The sequence below is a fragment of the Bufo gargarizans genome, chromosome 4 (assembly GCF_014858855.1).
Source record: "Bufo gargarizans isolate SCDJY-AF-19 chromosome 4, ASM1485885v1, whole genome shotgun sequence".
NCBI lineage: Eukaryota > Metazoa > Chordata > Amphibia > Anura > Bufonidae > Bufo > Bufo gargarizans.
The window spans coordinates 210,251,718-210,271,306 of NC_058083.1; the positions used below are offsets into that span (position 1 = coordinate 210,251,718).

Below are 19,589 nucleotides of genomic sequence, written 5' to 3' on the forward strand. Positions count from 1 at the left end.
TTGAAAAGTACCTATAACTCATCCTACACAAATAAATAAATACAGAAAATTTTGTATGAAGAAATATAAACATTCATGTGGGTCTTAATGCCTAAAGAGACTGATGGGGTTAATATTAGTTAAAAAAATATATTTTCTGATGGCTTTTTAGGTTTATAATAAAATAATATACATCAGTACAGATGAATTAAGACCAAATAGATCAAAATTAATTTCACTTTGTAAGTATCAAAATAGACTGGTAAATGTGCTAGTTATTGTTACCTGTCTATATCAGAAACCTTTGATAGGCCTTTTTGAAATGATCGATATGCTAGGCCAAGTACTCGGAAGCCTTGTACAGTGTAGTCATCAAGTTTTGCAGAGAAGCTGTGTGGAACTAATAAGAAATTACAAAAAGTATTCAAAATCATATTGTAAAAAAAAAGTAGTAATAGTAGTGAATTACTGCACTGGTTGACAACTCTGGTTGAAACCTTAATACAGTATTTAGCATTTCTTAAAAACTTAGATTTGATAGACTTTCTGTGATTCAACTACAAATATCCGTCCATAACATAAAACTGCCTAATACCCCTGCATAGGAAACATCACAATTCAGTACTTTAATAAAGATCTACGAAAAGTTGATGGTGGAATTTACAAGGCCAGCATATAATGCACTTGCTTATCATGTGAAATTGAAGTAGATACTTAAAATTTAATAAGAGAAGCACCTCTCTTAATAAATGTGTTGCATCTTACATTGTATGTGCACAACAAAATGAAATTGATGCCAGCTATAAGATGCCATAAATTTGTGCTATAATTTATATCAATTTAGTGGTGTAAATAATAGTAAATATTTTAGGCTATGGGAGGAGATGGCCCTCACACTAAACTCTGCCTATTTTCTCATCACTATTAATAAGTGACTAGAAAAGTGCAAAATTACAAATTATAGCTTAAAGGGATTATCCAAAGTATAGCAGCTAGGTAGGCTGTTTTAGTCCGCGCTACTGGGAGATGCAGTGGCTGCTATGCATGGATCCGGAGAGACGCGGCTGCTGGGGAGCAGGAATGTGTTTTCTAACAGATCGCATAACAAGTAAAACAATATAAATACTGTATATAAATGGACAAAATATGGTATAGCTATGGGGAAGTTGACTACATATGAAAGGATCATTATCAATGTTTTTTTCCCTGATGAGGAAACATCCTCATTTAGCTTTTTATCTTCTTAAAGTTTCTTATGCCAGTCTTAGTAGCAGACCCCACTGGTGTACGATAATCCAGAATTATTAAGAGGTAATATTTCTGGCATATCTTTGGGAGTCCCGTGTGCCAAAAAAATAAAACTATGTCACCTAGGGAGCTGGTATAGATTTCTGGTCTAGCGTGCTCCAGTTTTTGGGCAGACATGTTGCTAAATTATTTGAGCCACAGAGGGTCCACCCATGACTTGCCTTCTCTTACTCATCCTGCCCACTCTTTGTAAAAGTGGTGCGGAAGGTAGAAAAGAACAAAAGCTGTGTTATTTGGCTCAAGACAGCAGTTACTCCAAAAATGTTGATATTTGTATGCCAGGGAACTGTCGTACAGAGAAACATCCCCCTATATCTATTAAAGATGAACACAATAGGTATTGTGCTGTGTATAATGTATTTTTATGATTCTGGATCTGTTTTATTAGTTTTATACAGTACTTACTTGTTTCTGGTTTGCAAAAGTGAACAACCATTTCAGGTGCCCCCTTCATGAACACTGTCTGGTTACTCTCTCCAATAACTTGAGCAATTACAGACATGCGCTGTAAACTGGAGGAGAATGGGAACTGTTGCAAAATCTGAATTCCTTCCACCGGTACCTATTTGATACAGGTAGAAAAATTTGAGAAGCAGTGATTAATGTATAGAAATTAATATATCCCAGAGTATGTAGAATAAATTTAATATGTGTGTATTTAAGGCCTGTTCACACGGTGGAATTTGCCAATGGAATTTTGGTTCTAAAATATGCTGTGAAGATACGAGATGTGCAGGACCTGAAGCTATGGATACTGGAAGCCTGTGCTAGCATTTCTCCTGCGGTGTTGCTATCAGTGTGTGAAGAGTGGGAGAAGAGGGTTGCATTGACAATCCAACACAATGGGCAGCACATTGAACACATTTTATAAGTGGTCAGAAACTTGTAAATAACTCATGAAAGAATAAAGTTACGTTAAAACCAAGCACACCATTGTTTTTCTTGTGAAATTCACAATAAGTTTGATGTGTCACATGACCCTCTTCCTATTAAAAAAACAAAAGTTAGATTCAAAATGTCCGACTTCAAAATGGCCGCCATGGTCACCACCCATCTTGAAAAGTTTCTCCCCTCACATATACTAATGTGCCACAAATAGGAAGTTAATATCAACAACCATTCCCATTTTATTAAGGTGTATCCATATAAAAGGACCACCCTGTAGAATGCCTCTTAAAGGCTTCCGTTTTGCTTTCCGTCCTACAATTTCGTTATACTCTGTTATAACAGAACCTATAACAAAATGCCATAACCTCAATGTAAACTCGCCCTCACTTGGTGTCCCAATCTTAGAGTGAAGGCTTGGAAATTAAACTGCAGGGGCATTGTAGGGAGAGTGCAGGAAGAGGGTATCACCATGTGCATTATGCTCTAGTGCACTCACATTCCCCGTGCCAGAGTGTGTGTGTGTGTGGGAGGGGGGGAGGGAGCAGCAGTGGCAATAAGGCTGTATTAATATCCCTGTTTATGTTTCAATTTTTCATATTTCATATTCGTCAGATATACATAAAACAACCAAACAAAAAATAAATAAAAAATCCTGTATTTTGAGCATCCATAAAGCCTACTTCATTATTTTATCACCGCTTTTTTTTCAGTATTTGATCATCAATTGTAAGTCAAAAACAGGAGTGGGTCCACAACAGAGATAAAATGTAATGGAATTATTTGCATCTCATCTGTGTTTTGGACCCACTCTTGCTTTTGGCTTACAAATTCTGATCAAATGCTGATGCAAAACGCTGATCAAACACTGACCAAAAGAACCTATTAGCTACAATGAATTTGGGTCCAGTTGGTGTAAAGAATAATCCAGCTGTCATGTTTGATCCATCCAGCAAGTTTCGCCCATCTGGTGTTTACCTTAATAAAAGCGGTTATTTGACCCCAAGTGTTCTGCGTCCAACTTCCTGGAGGGCCAAGTGGCGTTCAGCACTAACTGTTTTGAGATCCCCTTATATGTCTGGGGCTGCACTGAAGGAATTGCTGTGTATCTGAACTTTGCCAACAGGTGCGGGTTCATTATAGTGATTAGGGATTGCAGTACTGGAGCAGACTAATTTATTTGATAAATGACAATTTTTTTTTCGCTACACACAAGACCAATGTTTTTTCTAAAAGAATCATTTTTCAGATAAAATTATAATTTTTCAGACAAAAAACTGCGATCAACTCGTGGGCAACTCTGCTGTATGAAGAATCAATTTATTTGTATTGCTCACAGGGTGTTTAATAAGACAGCTCTGTAACACTAAGGCCCCTTTAACACGAGCAAGAATTCTGTGCGGGTGCAATGCGTGAAGTGAACGCATTGCACCCGCACTGAATCCGGACCCATTCACTCCAATGGGGCTGTGCATATGAGCGGTGATTTGCACGCATCACTTGTGCGTTGTGTGAAAATCACAGCATGCTCTATTTTGTGCATTTTTCACGCAATGCAGGCCCCATAGAAGTAAATAGGGCTGAGTGAAAATCGCAAGCAAGTGCAGATGTGGTGCGATATTCACGCATGGTTGCTAGGTGACAATCGGGATGGGGACCCGATCTTTGTTATTTTCCCTTATAACATGGTTGGGAAAATAATAGCATTCTTAATACAGAACGCTAAGTAAATTAGGGATGGAGGGGGTTAAAAAAAAAAATAATTAACTCGACTCATCCACTTGTTTGCGAAGCCCGGCTCGTCTTCATTTTTCTTCTTTGAGGACCTGGGAGGAAAATGACCTTTGGTGACATCACTGCGCTCATCACATGGCCCATCACCATGGTGATGGGCCATGTGACGGACCATGTGATGAGCGCAGTAACGTCACCAAAGGTCCTTTTCCCCCCAGGTCCGCAAAAAAATAAGAATGAAGATGAGCATTGGGACCTGCCTTCTACGGGGGCCGAGGAGATCCAGCCCCAGTTTAGGTCTCCTAGGCAACCTTTTACTTTCAGTAGATTTTTATTATCAGGTATATATCATGGTCATGCCATAATAAGTACAATGTACATACAGCTAGATATATCATTAAGAAAAAAACTCAAATTTCTTTTTCTTTCTTTGTTTGCATAGACAAAGTAATCGATGGAGTACAGAATGTCTTAACAAAATCATAATATTCAAAACACAGTAAAACGAAAGTCTGGGCCGTGTCTTCACATCACCGCTAGTATAGATATAGGTCAATTAGGATCAATCGAGACCATGCACGTGAAATACAATCCAATCCGCAGGTTTGATGTGCAGGTGAATAATATGAGAAATCCTTCTCAGAGGCATGATAAATGCACCATATGTCATATAGGGAGTTGGCCAAGTTCTCGTGAGGGAGGATGAGTCTTGGGACGGGTCAGGGACTAAATTAAAATCCCCACAAATGGTAACTCTACCCTCCCATAGGGACTGTACTTTTTTAAAGAGCCTGTTCAGAAACCGCATAGGCCGTACATTCGGGGCCCCACTAGAGTATAAGTGACATTATTTATAGAACACACATGTATGACATAACGTCCCCTTGGATCTACTACTGTGATCTTCTCCGTGTGTGCCACTGAGTTCCATATCGCTAAAAGCACTCCCCTCTTTTTGCCTATACCGTGGGAATGAATCAGGGTCGGAAAAGTTGGATGCTTTAACCTCCCAACATCTGCCTCCACTATATGTGTCTCTTGTGCACAAAAAACATCACATTTGGTCGAAAGGGCTTCCCTCCACATCATCCGCCTCTTGAAGGGACTATTTAAGCCCCTGACATTTAAGGATCCTACTGTCAATACCATTGTAGTAGGTGTATAGCTATATACAGAAAATCGCTAAGATGATGCAGAGGGAGGCACACATTAACCTATTGCATAACAATCAGGTGCATGGTGAAATTGGGACACAGCTCAAAGGAAAAGTACAGATAGATAACTGTGAACATAAACATAAAGAACCAGAACCAGCTGCCCAAGTATTGGGGCAGTAATAGAGTAGCACATGGGTTGGAACGCAAAACCCCTTGTGATCGTCGTGAGGGGGAAACAGTCATGCCTACCACAAGGAGGATCAAAGAGGGTAGAACAAATCCCCGCTCCTGCTGAACGCAAAGTATATGAAAGAACCCTTTAACAGTGTTTCTTCTGACGGCGTCTTTCTACTCAATGCCACTCCCCGTCTTCTGGCAGATATTGGTGCTGTTTCACAGGAGGGACCTCAGCCGTCTTGATATTCCAAGTGGCAAAACACAGCTTTCCCCTCCTCCACCGAGCATATAACCACCACGGCTCCATTTCTCTGAACTAGAAATTTTACAGATGACCCCAGCTATAGGGAATGGAGTGAGATCTCAATGCTAGGGTAATGGGAGCTAGGGTACGGCGTAATTGCAGGGTGGCTATAGATAGATCCGTGAAAAGTTTCACTTGCTGGTACGGGTCCCGGAAGGCGTCCATTTTCCTTGCAGCCGCCAGGGTGTCCTCATTAGCATGGTAGAAATATAAGCGGGCCAAAACATCCCGAGGCGTATCGTCAGGTAAGTGCTTTTGCTTAGCGATCCTGTGGGCCTGATCTATGATGAGATCTTGTTCGGTGCAGGCAGGCAAAAGAAGTTTGAACAGCTCTTTGATGTAGGCCTGGAGGTCCATGGCCAGGACCGTCTCCGGTACTCCAAGCAGTTTTAAATTGTTTCTGCGGGAGCGGTCCTCTAGGTCCGCCACCTTTGCTTGGAGGTATGTAATTTCCTCTGACTGGGCATCATGAGAGACTATCAAGCTGTTATGCGACTCAGCGAATTCGCCCATCAATTGTTCGACATGCTGAACTCTGTTGTCTAGTTCAGTGACAGATGTTTGAATAGGCATAATTAGCCTCGACAAATGTGTGGTGACCGAGTGGTTAAAGGCCAGAAGCATGTCTATTAGTAAGATGCTGGACGCAGGTTTGTTGTCCGTTGGGAACAGCCATCATGTTCTTCTGCCGCTGGGCCTTGCAGCCTAGGCCTCTGCTTCGCCGGACTTGTAGTAGGGGACCGTGTCGCCGCAGGGTTGCCTGAGGACACACTATTGCGCCCTGTCTTGTCCCCTCTTATATTATTCCCGTTCTCACCCGACTGGGCTTGCTCCGGGGAACCTCGAGGGCTCTGTCGTTGCGAGCTTCCATCGTCTGAGGCTCGGGGCGAGCAGGCACTTGCGGAGGATATCGGGCTGGAGGTAGGCACTGCATGCAGGTCTCGTGTGCCGGCGCCATCTTTGTCCCGATCTTGACCAAAGAAAAATTCTAGCTTGCCTTGCTTCTTCGTGCTCCGTTTTTCCCTGGTCATCATCAGGGAAGGTTCCGGTATCGGCAGGCACCGAGGGTCGAGGTTAAAGAGCAAATAGCGGGAGCGGAAGCTCTGTGATCAAGCGGCCATACTCCTCGGCTGTGCAGCCACGCCCCCCCCCCTAGGCAACCTTTTAGTGTATAACTCAGTGTAATGCACTGTGACAAAATACCACAGCAGAGCAAAAGTCAGTTACCGGGTAGTTGAAAGTTCCTTTGGCTTGCATGGGCTTATGACCTATAGCCGGCCGCTCCTCTCCCCACCTATGGGAAGGGTCCACTCCTCCTTCTCTCGTGCTGGCAGAAAATGACCCATTAAAACCCCTTAGGGCTCATAGCCCCAGACCAGAATGTCGCAGGAAGATGGGTTACGGGCCCAATTGATCCACCTGGGTTATGGCTACAACTAGAGTCCAAACATAGTGCCGCTATGTGGTTTCTGTGGGGGGTTATGTATATCTCCCCTCCAGGGCATCCTAGCTTAAAGCCAGGACCACGTGGATGTTTGGATTTGCCCCAGGATCGCAAAAAGATAACCAAAATATGCCTGGGAAGGACGGACGATTTATAAATTTCTTTTGAAATGTAGATGCCAACATGTCTGGGAGGTATCATTGATCCTGGACAAGCGCTGAGACCTCCTGCTGGGGTTTTTCCTGCAGGATTAGCTTGCCTCCGAACTGGCTGTTTGAAGTGTGACTTTATCCACCTGGGGCCTCCTTGAATCCTGGACCGCTGGGGCTTTCTCCCTTGCTAGATGACAGCAGATGGCTGGGGAGTGAGAACATATTTTGCATGTACACTGACTGTCTACATGCCAAAAGGTGAATCAAATGACAATCAGGGCTGCCAGTACATGATAATCCATGATAATCCATATTTCTCACATATACTAACAGGCAATGCATTACAATACAGATGTATTGTAAAGCATTGCAGAGGGGATCAGACCCTCAAAAGTTGACGTCCCAGAGTGGGACAGAGATAAAGTAAAAAAAAAAAAAAAGTGTTTTTAATAAAAATAAAGTTTCAAGTAAAAAAACTTTTAAAAAAAATGCCGCTTTCCCCTGATATTATAATAAAAATGTGAAAAAAACACGCATATTAAGTATCACCACGTCCATAATGACCGGCTCTTCATACTAATAAAATCGCCACCTCATCCCACAAAAAATAAGCCCCTACATAAGAAAATTGCTCAAAAAATAAAAAATCAAATATAGCTCTCAGAACATGGAGACATTAAAACATCATTTTTTGTTTCAAATATGCTATTATTGTGTTAAAGTGAAATAAATAAAAAAGTATACATATTAGGTATCGCCATGTCCATAAATAAAAAAGTATACATATTAGGTATCGCCATGTCCATAACAACCAGCTCTATAAAAAGATCACATGACCTAACCCATCAGCCAAGCACCTTAAAAAAATTAAATAAAAACAGTGCCAAGAAAAGACAGTTTTGTCATCTTGCGATCAAAAAGGCATATGACCCCCAAAACAGTACCAATCAAACCATCACCTCATCCCCCCAAAAAATTGACCCTACCTAAGACAATCAGTCAAAAATTAAAAAGCTATGGCTCTCAGACTATGGAGACACTACAAAATTATTTTTTTTGTTTCAAAAATGCTATTATTGTGTAAAACTTAAATAAGAAAATGTACACATATTAGGTATTGCCATGCCCGTAACGATCTGCTCTATAAAAATGTCACATGACCTCCCCCCTCAGGTGAACATTGTAAAAATAAATAAATAAAAACTGTGTCAAAACAACCAATTTTTGGGTCACCTTGTCCCATAAAGTATAATAATAAAGGATCAAAAAATCATATGTACCCAAAAATGGTACCAATAAAAACATCAACTCTTCCTGCAAAAAAACAAGCCCCTGCACAAGATAATCGGCAGAAAAAAAGGCGTTCAGAAAATGTAGACACAAAAACTATTTTTTCCCCAAAAATGCTTTATTATGTAAAACTGAAACAAACAAACAAAGTAGACATGTTTGATATTATTGCATCCGTAACTACCTGCTATATATAAAAAAAACATGATCTACCATGCCAAAGCAGCCATTTTTTGTTACCTTGCCTCACAAAAAACGTGATACAGAGCAATAAAAACTCTGATGTACCCCAAAATAGTACCCATAAAACTGTCACCTTATGCCCTAGTTTCCAAAATGGGGTCATTTTTTGGGAGTTTCTATAGTAAACGTGCATCAGGGGGGCTTCAAATGGGACATGGCATCTAAAAAAAAAAAACTGTCCAGCAAAATCTGCCTTCCAAAAACCATATGGCTTAAAATAGAAAATCTGCCCAAAAAAGTGAAATTTTGAAATTTCATCTCCATTTTCGTTTAATTCTTGTGGAACACCTAAAGGGGTTAACAAAGTTTGTAAAATGAGTTTTGAGTAACCTGAGGGGTGTAGTTTCCACAAAAGGGTCATTTATGGGGGGCTTCCACTATGTAAGCCCCACAAAGTAACTTTAAATTTATAAGCCTTTTAATGTCCTAAAAAAATAAAAAATTACATTTACAAAATGATGCCAACATAATGTAGACAAAGCAGAGATATTGAAATATTGGAAATTGCGAATTTATCAACATTTTTGGTAAATTTGGGATTTTTTCATAAATAAAGGTGAAATATATTGACTAAAATTTATGACTATCATGAAGTACAATGTGTCACGAGAAAAAAATCTGGCTTGGATAAATAAAAGTGTTCCAAAGTTATTACCACATAAAGTGACACATGTCAGATTTGCAAAAAATGGCCTGGGCAGATGTGCAAAAACTTGCCCGGAGTAGAAGGGGTTAAAACATTCTGTTTGTTTGTTTTTTAGTCTGTGGACTATCCAAATCAGACTCTAGAACGGAATAACAATCCCTGGGGAGAGAAGCAGCCTCCAGTCCTGCACACTTGGCAGGACAATATAATAACAGGGTATTTTAATTTTGACTTCCAATTTGTGTTCATTCCTCAGAAAAATCTAAAGAGTAACAAACTTCCTAAATTCTATTTTGACATTTTTAAGGGGTGTATTTGGGTCATTTATAATAATTTCGAATATATACCCCCTCAGAGCAACTTCAGAACTTAATTGATCCCTTAAAAAATAGATTTTGGAAATGATTTTGAAAGATTGAAAAATTGCTGCTGAATTTCTAACATCCCCAAATAATAAAACTATATTTGAAAAATAATATGAATAAATATATTAATAGCTGTCTTAAAAGCAAAAAAAATCTAATTTTCAAAATTGCTAGTTTAACTTTTTTTTTTACAATTTTTGTTACAGGTCAGATTTCTTTTTATAAATAAAAAATAAAAAGAACTTGGCCAAAACCTACCACTAGCATAAAGTACAATGTCAATGAGTTATGAGAAAACAGAATTATTTGGATAATGCCTACAACAAGTTATCTGTATGAATACACATTTACTGTGCTAATATTCAATTTATTTTAGCTTGATCTAGTGGCTATTTGTGCAAACAGTTTTTAGCTACCTAGCATTTATTACCTTGTATGTCCCATGCGAGCCACTGTATTTATCACCTATCACCCAGTTGACATTAGGGCTGAAACGATTCATCGATTAAATCAATGAAGTCGAGGTGAAAAAATCGTCGATGCAGTTTCCCTGAATCGAGAAATCGTTTGCATCACATGACAACGTAGCAGGAGTGAAATGAAGCTTCTCACTCACCGCTTTGTGGCCTCCCAAGTGCCGACTCAGCACCGCACCACGGGGCCTTGCGTACACACATTGGCAGCGCACTGGCTGGCGATGTGTGTGACGGCAGGTCCCAGTGCATGCTGGCATGAAGACGCATCTCCTGTGGACTCCATGTGCAAGCGCATGCCACACTGCCATTAAAGGTAAGTATAAAGTTAGCAGCACCAGCGGCGGGCCAAGGGGGAAACGGGGACACCTGTAAATTCGCTATGGCATGTTATTGGTGGCGATGGGGAGACTGGTTAATTGGGGCACCAGGCTGTGATTTGGCACGTATAAAGAGATATGAGAGGGAGGCGGGGGGATATAGAGGGGTTAATGGGGGCACCTGTGATTTTGGCAATGGCATGTATAAAGTTATTGGCGGGGAGGGGTTAATAGGGGCACCTGTGATTTGGCATGTATAAAGAGATATGAGCGGGAGGTGGTGGGATGGAGAGGGGTTAATTGGGGGCACCTGTGATTTGTCATGTATAAAGTTATTGGTTTGGAGAGGGGTTAATGGGGGCACCTATGATTTGGCATGTATAAAGTTATTGGTTTGGAGAGGGGTTAATGGGGGCACCTGTGATTTGTCATGTATAAAGTTATTGGTTTGCAGAGGGGTTAATGGGGGCACCTGTTATTTGGCATGGATGGGCTGGTCTGGGGGAGTGGGGGACATGGTTGATGGCGTGGAGGCACAGGGGAAGGGGGACATCATGGCAATCTGGATGGCATGGAGGGGATGATGGCAGTTCCATCATGGGGGCACTGTGGGACATGGCATGGAGGGGCTGCTGATCTGATGGGACTGGGGGAGTAGGGGACATGGCAATGGATGGCATGGGGGGTCTGGCTCTGATTGCACTGCAGCAAGGGAGGGTGTGATCATGGTGGCAAGCGGTCTGATCATGGTGGCATGGGGGTCTGATTGCGGGCTTGCAGCATGGGGGGACTGATTTGAGGGCAAGGCTGACTGACTGGGGGGCTTATCTGTGGCTGAGATCTATGATAGGCTGATTTGGCGGGGGGCGGGGTGTAGTTTGATCTGATGATCTGTGTCCTGTTGAAAATCAGATGTAATAAATAAAAATATTGTTTTTATAAAGCAATATGTTCTTTTTAGAAGGTTTTTCTTATTAGAATACTCGATTAATCGTAAAAAATAATCAATAGAATATTTGATTACTAAAATATTTGTTTACTGCAGCCCTAGTTGACATCAAGTCAGCTCATAGCAGTCATCTTTTTCCAAGATCAGCTCAAAGACATGCGGCATAGCTAATGATCCTCAAAACCCAGACATATTGTGGCATTGCTGGCACATTTAGATTATTAGTTAACATTACATTCATGTATATTGATATTTTGTACTAAATGTAACTTGTATTTTATGCACATATTTATGCTTGCATTTCCATAGCTTAGGATACTTTTACACTCGTGTTTTGGGCGGATCTGTCATGGATCTGCAAAAACGGATCAGTTACAGTAATACAACCGCATGCATCCGTCATGAATGGATCCATTTGTATTATCTGCAACATAGCCAAGACGGATCCATCATGAACTCCATTGAAAGTCAATGGGAGAGGGATTGGTTTCTATTGTGCCAGATTGTGTCAGTTTCTTCAAGCGGACAGCAAAACACTACAGGCAGAGTTTTGGTGTCCGCTTCCAGAGCAAACTGATGCATTCTGAGGGGATCCTTTTCCATTCAGAATGCATTAGGGAAAAACTGATCCGTTTTGGACCGCTTGTGAGAGCCCATGACAGATCTCAGAACCGGAAAGCCAAAACGCAAGCGTGAATGTAACCTTAGTACTGTAATGTGTTATAGCCTATTGCCACATGCTGATCAACACTAATAAGCTTTTTTTTTTTTTTCCTGTTCCTCAGTTTACCCTATCCTTGCAAAAAGTTTAAGTGGATGTTACTCCTGTCTCAAGTTGTTGCTGCTAAAGTTACTTTCACATCTGCGCTTTGGTTTCTGGTTTAGAGATCTGACATAGGATCTCAAAACCGCACCAAATGGTTCCATTTGATTTAACACATCAGGATACATTTGTACCATTAGGATGCAGTTGTGTTAAATCAAAATGGAACAAACTGTATCTGTCATTAAAAACAAAGCAAGTCAATGGGTTACGGATCTTTTTTTCTTTTTAAAATCTGAAGAAAACTGATTCACCGCCATTGACTTACATTGTTTTATTGATGGGTCCGGTTTGTTCCATTTCGCTGACGGGAAACAAAATTACAGCTTGCATTTTGATGCATCCTGTATGGAGCATACCCCTTTGAAATGAATGGGGATAAAACTGAACCATTTTGGCTTGGTTTTGAGATCCTCTGTCAGATCTCAAAACCGGAATTCCAAAACGCTGATGTGAAAGCAGCTTATCTGTCTGTCAACTTAGGCCTTACTCACACATAAGGAGGCCAGAACAATAATTGTCCTATTACATGGAGCAATGTTATAAGAAATTGTTCAGAATTAACCATTTGTTCCTGATAATTGACTTATCGAAGAAGGTAAAAACTGCATTTACATGCAGCAATCCTCTCCTCTGTATGGGGGCTAGAGATCATTATAGCAATCACTCGTCCAAACATGGAAACATTGTTTGTGCGCAGCAGATCGCTGTTACACAGTGAGATGTGTTACACAGAAGCAATCATTTTTTGTGCCAGTCAGAAGACACAATCACTAAATGAATGAGCATTTGGTTGTTCATCAAGTGATTGATGGCACCTTGACACTTTTCTGCAAAGCTCATTCCTGATAATTGGACAATTATTGTTCTGTGTTAAAAGACCTTAAGTAAAAACATTTCAAGATATTACCACATAAAATTAGACGTCAGATTTAGAAAATGGGGTTAAAGGCTTAACTGCCAATGATTTCATTTTGCCTTTGGTGCCAAGTTCTAGTAACGCTATTTAGTGTCGGACTGGCACACAAGAGAACCAGAGGATCCTCCATTGGGCCCAGGCTCTCATACCATAGTAGGCCCAAAAGGTCTAGGAGAAAAATAAACAGCCTTTGGAGCCATTAGGGTCTATTTCTTTGAATCAAAACCTACTAGACTTTATTGATGATATAGTGGTTGGGCCCCTAGAACAATTTCTTCTGGTAGGCCCAAAGACCCCCAATCCGACACTGATGCTACGGTATCCCTGCTGCCACCAAGGCTTGATAGTATTTGTGGTTGTCAAAAGACGCATAACCAAATGGGGGACCCAAGAGCTTTATTTGAGTCCTAAGCCACTGATTAGGTAATATATATTCTATAGCATAAGTGTCCTGAAGAAGAGGATTATAGCTATAGGACATTTTGGATAACTTTCTATTTTGATTAAAGCTTATGATGTGGAAGATAGAAACCTAATTATGAATGAATGTAACTTGTTAATGTTGTTCAAAAAACAGTAAAGAAAGTAACTATTACAATATACACTTAACTTGCCTCTGTAGCAGTAGGTCCAGGTTTTACAACTGTGCAGTTATCTACTGGATCATCATTCATTTCCACCTTAAGGTCTTCAAGTTTCTGTTGCAAGGATGAAATTTAGATATATTATTTCAACAGTATTCAAGTCTAAAATGCTTATATGCAGGTATTTGTACTGTACAGTGAATTTTGGCAGGGCATCTGCTAGCAGCAAGGTACATTAAAATATCAAAGTCTATCAGATTAACAGAAAAAAGAATATTACAAACTGCCTTTTGTCTGTCAGAGGATTTAGAAATGACTCCATGATTATGGCTACAAGGGATGGTATGAGGAGGCAGAGCTCCTGGGACAAGAAAAGAAAGGGAGTTATTAGATATAGTTACCGTAGATGCACACCAACATTCAATTTTTCTAGAATGGTCTTCAGAGAAAGTCTATATACCATACCTACATGTGGACTTAAAGGGGTTGTTAAATAATGAGTGTGGAGATGGCAACCTCCCCATCCCTCTTAGCCAGCTGTAGCAATGTCAAACCAGATGCAGGGAGCTGGTTCCAGGAAGCAGATAAGTCATCTTTCCTTTACAGATCCGGTCAAGTGGAGGTGTTGGCCAAATCCTCCTCCCCCCCTCATTCTTGCACTACCCCTTTAAAGGGCCACTAAGCAGTATAACAGTATAACATAACAGTACCAGCATTATAATTTCTACCAGCAATAGACCCAACAGTACCAGTAGTGGCATCAGCAAGCTGCACTTTACTAATTCACGGTGCTAATCCAGGGATGCTGTGCTCTATTTAACTCCTTGGCCATATACTAGTGCCAGTGATAGTCTTGTTTGGGCTCACTAGCTATGTTCCTGGTTCTTGCTCCTGTGCTGATTTGAATTGCACTTTTTTTTTTTTTACCTCGGCTCGACCTCTGTCCATTCTCTGTCTCATGTTTTTACACTGCATTGTCCTATTGGTTCAGACCCATTAATGTATATATACATCTCGGTCTTCGTGTCTCTAGGTGTTTGTCTTTCTCTGCACCTTATTAGCATAGGGACTGTCGACCAGTTGCAGTCTTACTATCTTGGCCTTGAACTGCAAGTAGGTAGGGAAAACGGCTGGGTTCTAAGTTAAGTGGGTTCTAAGTTAAGGCTCACTGTCCATGTCTGTCATTACCTACAGGCTTTACATTGTCACTGACCCCCCAAAAAATATTTCCCGATGATCTTCTCAGTTATGGACACCATGGCAGCATTGGCCTATTAGATGGAGGATATTGTCCAATTGGTTTAGGATCTAGCGGAGAGGGTTCAGTAGCAAAAGTCCCACTAGACAAGTTTCCCCGTCAGCAGTAGAAACTAAGGTTAAGCTCCCTGATCGCTTCTCTGGTGACCATAAAAATTGTGTAACCTTCGGTGAGAGCTGTAAACTTTTTCTTCATCTCAGGACGCACTCATCAGGTACGGAATCTCAGAGAGTAAACATCATTATATCCCTGCTTCAGGGGGACCCTCAGGAGTGGGCCTTTTTGCTATTGCCCAACTCTTCTGAATTATTATCTGTTGACCAATTCTTCTCTGCTCTTGGTCTCCCGTATGATGAGCCCGACAGGGCAGCTTTTGCTGAAAGCCAACTTCTTTCCTTACATCAGGACCGACGACCTGTGGAAGATTATTGCTCTGAATGCCATAAGTGGTGTACTGCCGCTGGCTGGAAGGATCTGGCTCTTAGATCACAGTTTATACTAGGTCTTTCTGATAGTCATCCTACCCCAGATTCCCTAGATGAGGCTATGTCCCTAGCTATTCGACTTGATAGATGTATTTGGGAATGTAAATGGGAAAGATCTCTCCTTGTCCACCCTTCTGATTTTTCTTTGGTCCCTCAAGCCTCTTTGTTCAAGGTGCAAGTGGAGTCCAAGGAGCCCATGCAAGTGGGTACTATGTCCTCTCAGCAACAGAAGAAACATTGCCTAAAGAATGCCCTGCATTTCTACCGTGCCAGTCCTGCACATGAACTGCGATCCCGTCCTTCTAGGCCGAAGACTGAAAACTTCAGCGTTTGAGTGATGATTGGGGAAATCACTCAGGCATACAGGTATTTCCTTTAAAAAATTCTGATAGAATTATTTTGCCTGTGTGGCAGTGGAGCTGCCATAAGGCCATAGGAAGGCCATTCAAGTGGTGTACTTTATCTCACCCATTGTCTGCAGCAGCTAGGCTGGTAATGAGATTAATTAGCAGCCAGCTGAGGAGCCCGAATAAATTTGGGCTGAGCTCCTCAATCAGGGCTCTCCCAGTCTGGAAAGGAGCAGGCTGTATCAAGACCTGTGGGAGCCGGGACCCTCTAACCCTGACTAATGTTTAGTCAAAGGCCAGACAGCTGAGGATTTATGTTTTGGTTGCTGTTTTTGTGTTGATGTGCTTAAAAATAATAACATTGTTTCGACTTCAATCTGGTGTCCGTGGCGAAGTCTGTGAGAATGACCCCTGAATAAGAGACGATCCCTACACCTGTTAATTTATCTTCACTAGTAAGGTCAGTTTCTAGTTTAGCTTTTGTAGATCCAGGGGCTGCAGCAAATTTTGTTAATTTTAATTTTGTGTTTGCCTTGGGTCTCGTGGTTTATAGACTACCTGAACCCATTCTGGTGTCTGTGGTGGATATTGCTTCATTAGCCAGAGGGTTTGTTGAGTATAAAACCATTGATTTGTTTATAAAGATTGGGTCTATTCATTCTGTAAAATGTTCATTATATGTAATTAAAAACTTGTCTGCTGATGTCATTTTGGGATTAGGATTACCTTGTTTGAGAGAGTATGGTCCAGTTCTGGGGAATTAACAAAATGGGGTCCTCGGTGCTCTAATCATTTTTTATCTATCCAGTAGTGTTTAGCGAGCATGCTCGGCTGACCTGCTGTTCGACTCGAGCATGGCTATGCTCGGCACATGGTGGTACTCGGCCGAGTCACGCATGTGCTCGAGCACCATGCTCGAGTCTCCTTATCGCATATTTTGCGGCTGCTATGCAGCCAATAAATGTGCAGGTAAGTACTGCCATCACCAAAATGCCAGTAGCCATGTCCACTTCCACCTCCGAATTATCCGCATGCAGCACCAGTCAGCCATCAGCCGGTAGCTGGAAGCAGTGTAGCACTGTGGTGGGGAAGTGTCAACAAGCCGTGCTAAAGCTAATATGCTTAGGGGACAAACAGCACACCACCGCAGAGCTGTTGCAGGGGATAAGAGACCAGACTGAGCTGTGGCTCTCGCCACTCAACCTAAAACCAGGAATGGTTGTGTGTCATAATGACCGTAACTTGGTGGCGGCTTTGGAGCTTGGCAAGCTCACACACATCCCATGCCTAGCCCACGTCTTAAACTTAGCTGTTCAGCGGTTTCTCAAAACCTACCCCAATTTGCCTGAGCTACTGGTGAAGGTGTGCCGCATGTGTGCACATTTCTGCAAGTCATCGACAGCTTTAGCCAGTCTGTCAACGTTGCAGCAGCGCTTTAACTTGCCAGCTCACCAGCTGTTGTGCAACGTGAGCACACGCTGGAACTCCACATCCCATATATTTGCCAGGCTTTTTGAGCAGCAGAGGGCAGTAGTGGAATACCAGCTGAAACATGGTTGTCGCCTTCCCAGTCAGCTTCTGCTAATCAGAAGCAAGGAGTGGGCATGGATGTCTGACCTCTGTGACGTTTTAACAAACTTTGACGAATCAACACAGATGGTGAGCGGCGATAATGCTATTATCAGAGTAACCATCCCACTTCTGTGTCTTCTCAAACGCTCGCTGCTCACAATTAAGTATGACTCTTTGCATGTGGAAGAGGTGGAAAACATTACACAGGGTGATCCTCTCAGCGCGAATTGGACGATGAAGAGGAGGAAGAGCAGGAGACGCTTCAGAGGGTAGTACCCATGGAAGTTTAATTCCATCTGTTCAGCGTGGGTGGGCAGAAGAGGAGGAAGAGGGTGAGGAGATTGAGAGTGATCCTCCTTATGACAGCTAAGTCTTGCCTGTTGGTACTCTGGCACACATGGCTGAATTCATGTTAGGCTGCATTTCCCACAAACTGTGTGTTATACGCATTTTAGACAACACGGATTACTGGGTGTTCACCCTTCTCGACCCCTGCTACAAAGAGAACTTCTCATCTCTGATCCCTCAGGTGGAGAGGACGAGCAAAACGGTGCAATACCAGAAGATCCTTGTTGAAAAATTGCTCCAACTATTTCCATCTGACAACGCTGGCAGCAAAGTCCTTACATCCTTGGGCGGCAAAGGGAGCACACAGCAGTTCCAACAGAGGCAAGGCAATACTCTCCAAGGCCTGGGACAGTTTCATGACACCCCTCCAGCACCCTCACCCTGATGCATGGCCTTGGAGGGAAAAGTTTTGGAAGATGGCAAAGGAGTAAATAGCAGACCGTGTCAGCGTCATTAATGATCCCTCAGTGCCTTACATCTCTTGAGTGTCCAAGCTAGACACGTGGAACGAACTGGCACTTTGCCTTGGAGGTGCAGGCCTGCCCTGCTGCCAGTGTTTTGTCTGAGTGGGTATTTAGTGCTGCTGCTGGCATTATAACAGACAGGCGTATCCACCTGTCAACTGAAAATGCTGACAGGTTGACTGTTATAAAAATGAACAAGGCCTGGATTGCCCCAGACTTCTCGACTCCACCAGAGGAAAGCAGATGAACAAAGGCACTTTAAATGTGTTTGTTTAATGTACTCAATACACTGTATTCCCATGCACCCCATCTACCACAGAAAAGGGTATTGTTATGCCTTTTCAGAAGTGTAAACAGTTATATTCACTTATTCTAGTCACCATAGATATTCATTGCCTTTAAGAGCAATGTTGGTTTATATTCACTATTTTGTATGAATTTTTAATGTAGGCCAAAGTAGGTCCATAGGAAGATTATTGCATTGTTCAAAAGAACTATTGTTATTGAAACAATTAATTATATATTAAGGCAGTTAAAATACACATCACACAGAAGTAAAGGCTTCACTATCTTTGTTATCTGAATATTAATTCTACAGTGTGAGGATTGTCTAGATGTTCTACAAAATATGTATTCATGTATCAAAGTTTGTCTCTTAGCTCTGAGATAAAGACTCCATGGACGCAGCAAGTGCTAATTACATCCACAGTTTGGTATTTGCTAATAAGCAGAAAGTCTGTGATATCTATGGACACTTATAATCAACCTTAGTTTTGTATAAGAAAATCAATAAGATATATGTATTGGGTTATATTGTTACGTCTTTTTAAGGACATTTATATATTCGTTATCATATATGTTTTAGGGACGTATATATTTCTATAATATATTCAAAACAACTTAAGCATGGACTTTGTTAATGAGTATCTGTGAAGATGTGGTACCATTGGTGTAACAGAGGAGGCACAAATATCTCTGTGAGAAAACTAAGTTTATTCATATTATTATCAGTCAACAATATGGGAAACATTCAAAAGGCATCTAAGAGTTTGTCTCTAATTGTTAAGAAGTGTTAATCAGTTAGCTTTGATTTAAGCTTCCAAATACCAGGTGTGTGTAGTGAAAATAAAGTTAGATTTAAATAGTTAACTCTTTGGGGCATGACGCGTGTGACTTATACAACAGTGCCACCTAGGTATGAGTAGGTAACACTACACCAGTAGCAAAAGTGCATTCTGGGTAGTTGTCAGGGATATAATAGGGGAGAACACCAAAAGACAAGAAGGTAGGGAAAAGACACTAGGCCTCACCGCTAGGGAAGGAAAAGGGTCACCGCCTATAAAACCCTGTTCCTGGCCCTAAC

The 19,589-nt window shown here is 41.5% G+C and overlaps 1 protein-coding gene across 2 annotated transcripts in view; it reads right to left on the bottom strand.

The window, feature by feature from the left end:
- The window catches only part of LOC122933689 (probable cation-transporting ATPase 13A4), a 322,029-nt gene that overhangs the window by 103,758 nt on the left and 198,682 nt on the right, over positions 1-19,589 (bottom strand). For both annotated transcript variants that reach the window (XM_044288647.1, XM_044288646.1), the window contains exons 15-17: positions 13,783-13,866; positions 1,693-1,849; positions 265-379 (exon numbers count right to left, since the gene is read on the bottom strand). In XM_044288647.1, coding sequence (XP_044144582.1) covers positions 265-379; positions 1,693-1,849; positions 13,783-13,866 — 356 coding nt within the window. The remainder of the gene's footprint in view (positions 1-264; positions 380-1,692; positions 1,850-13,782; positions 13,867-19,589) is intronic.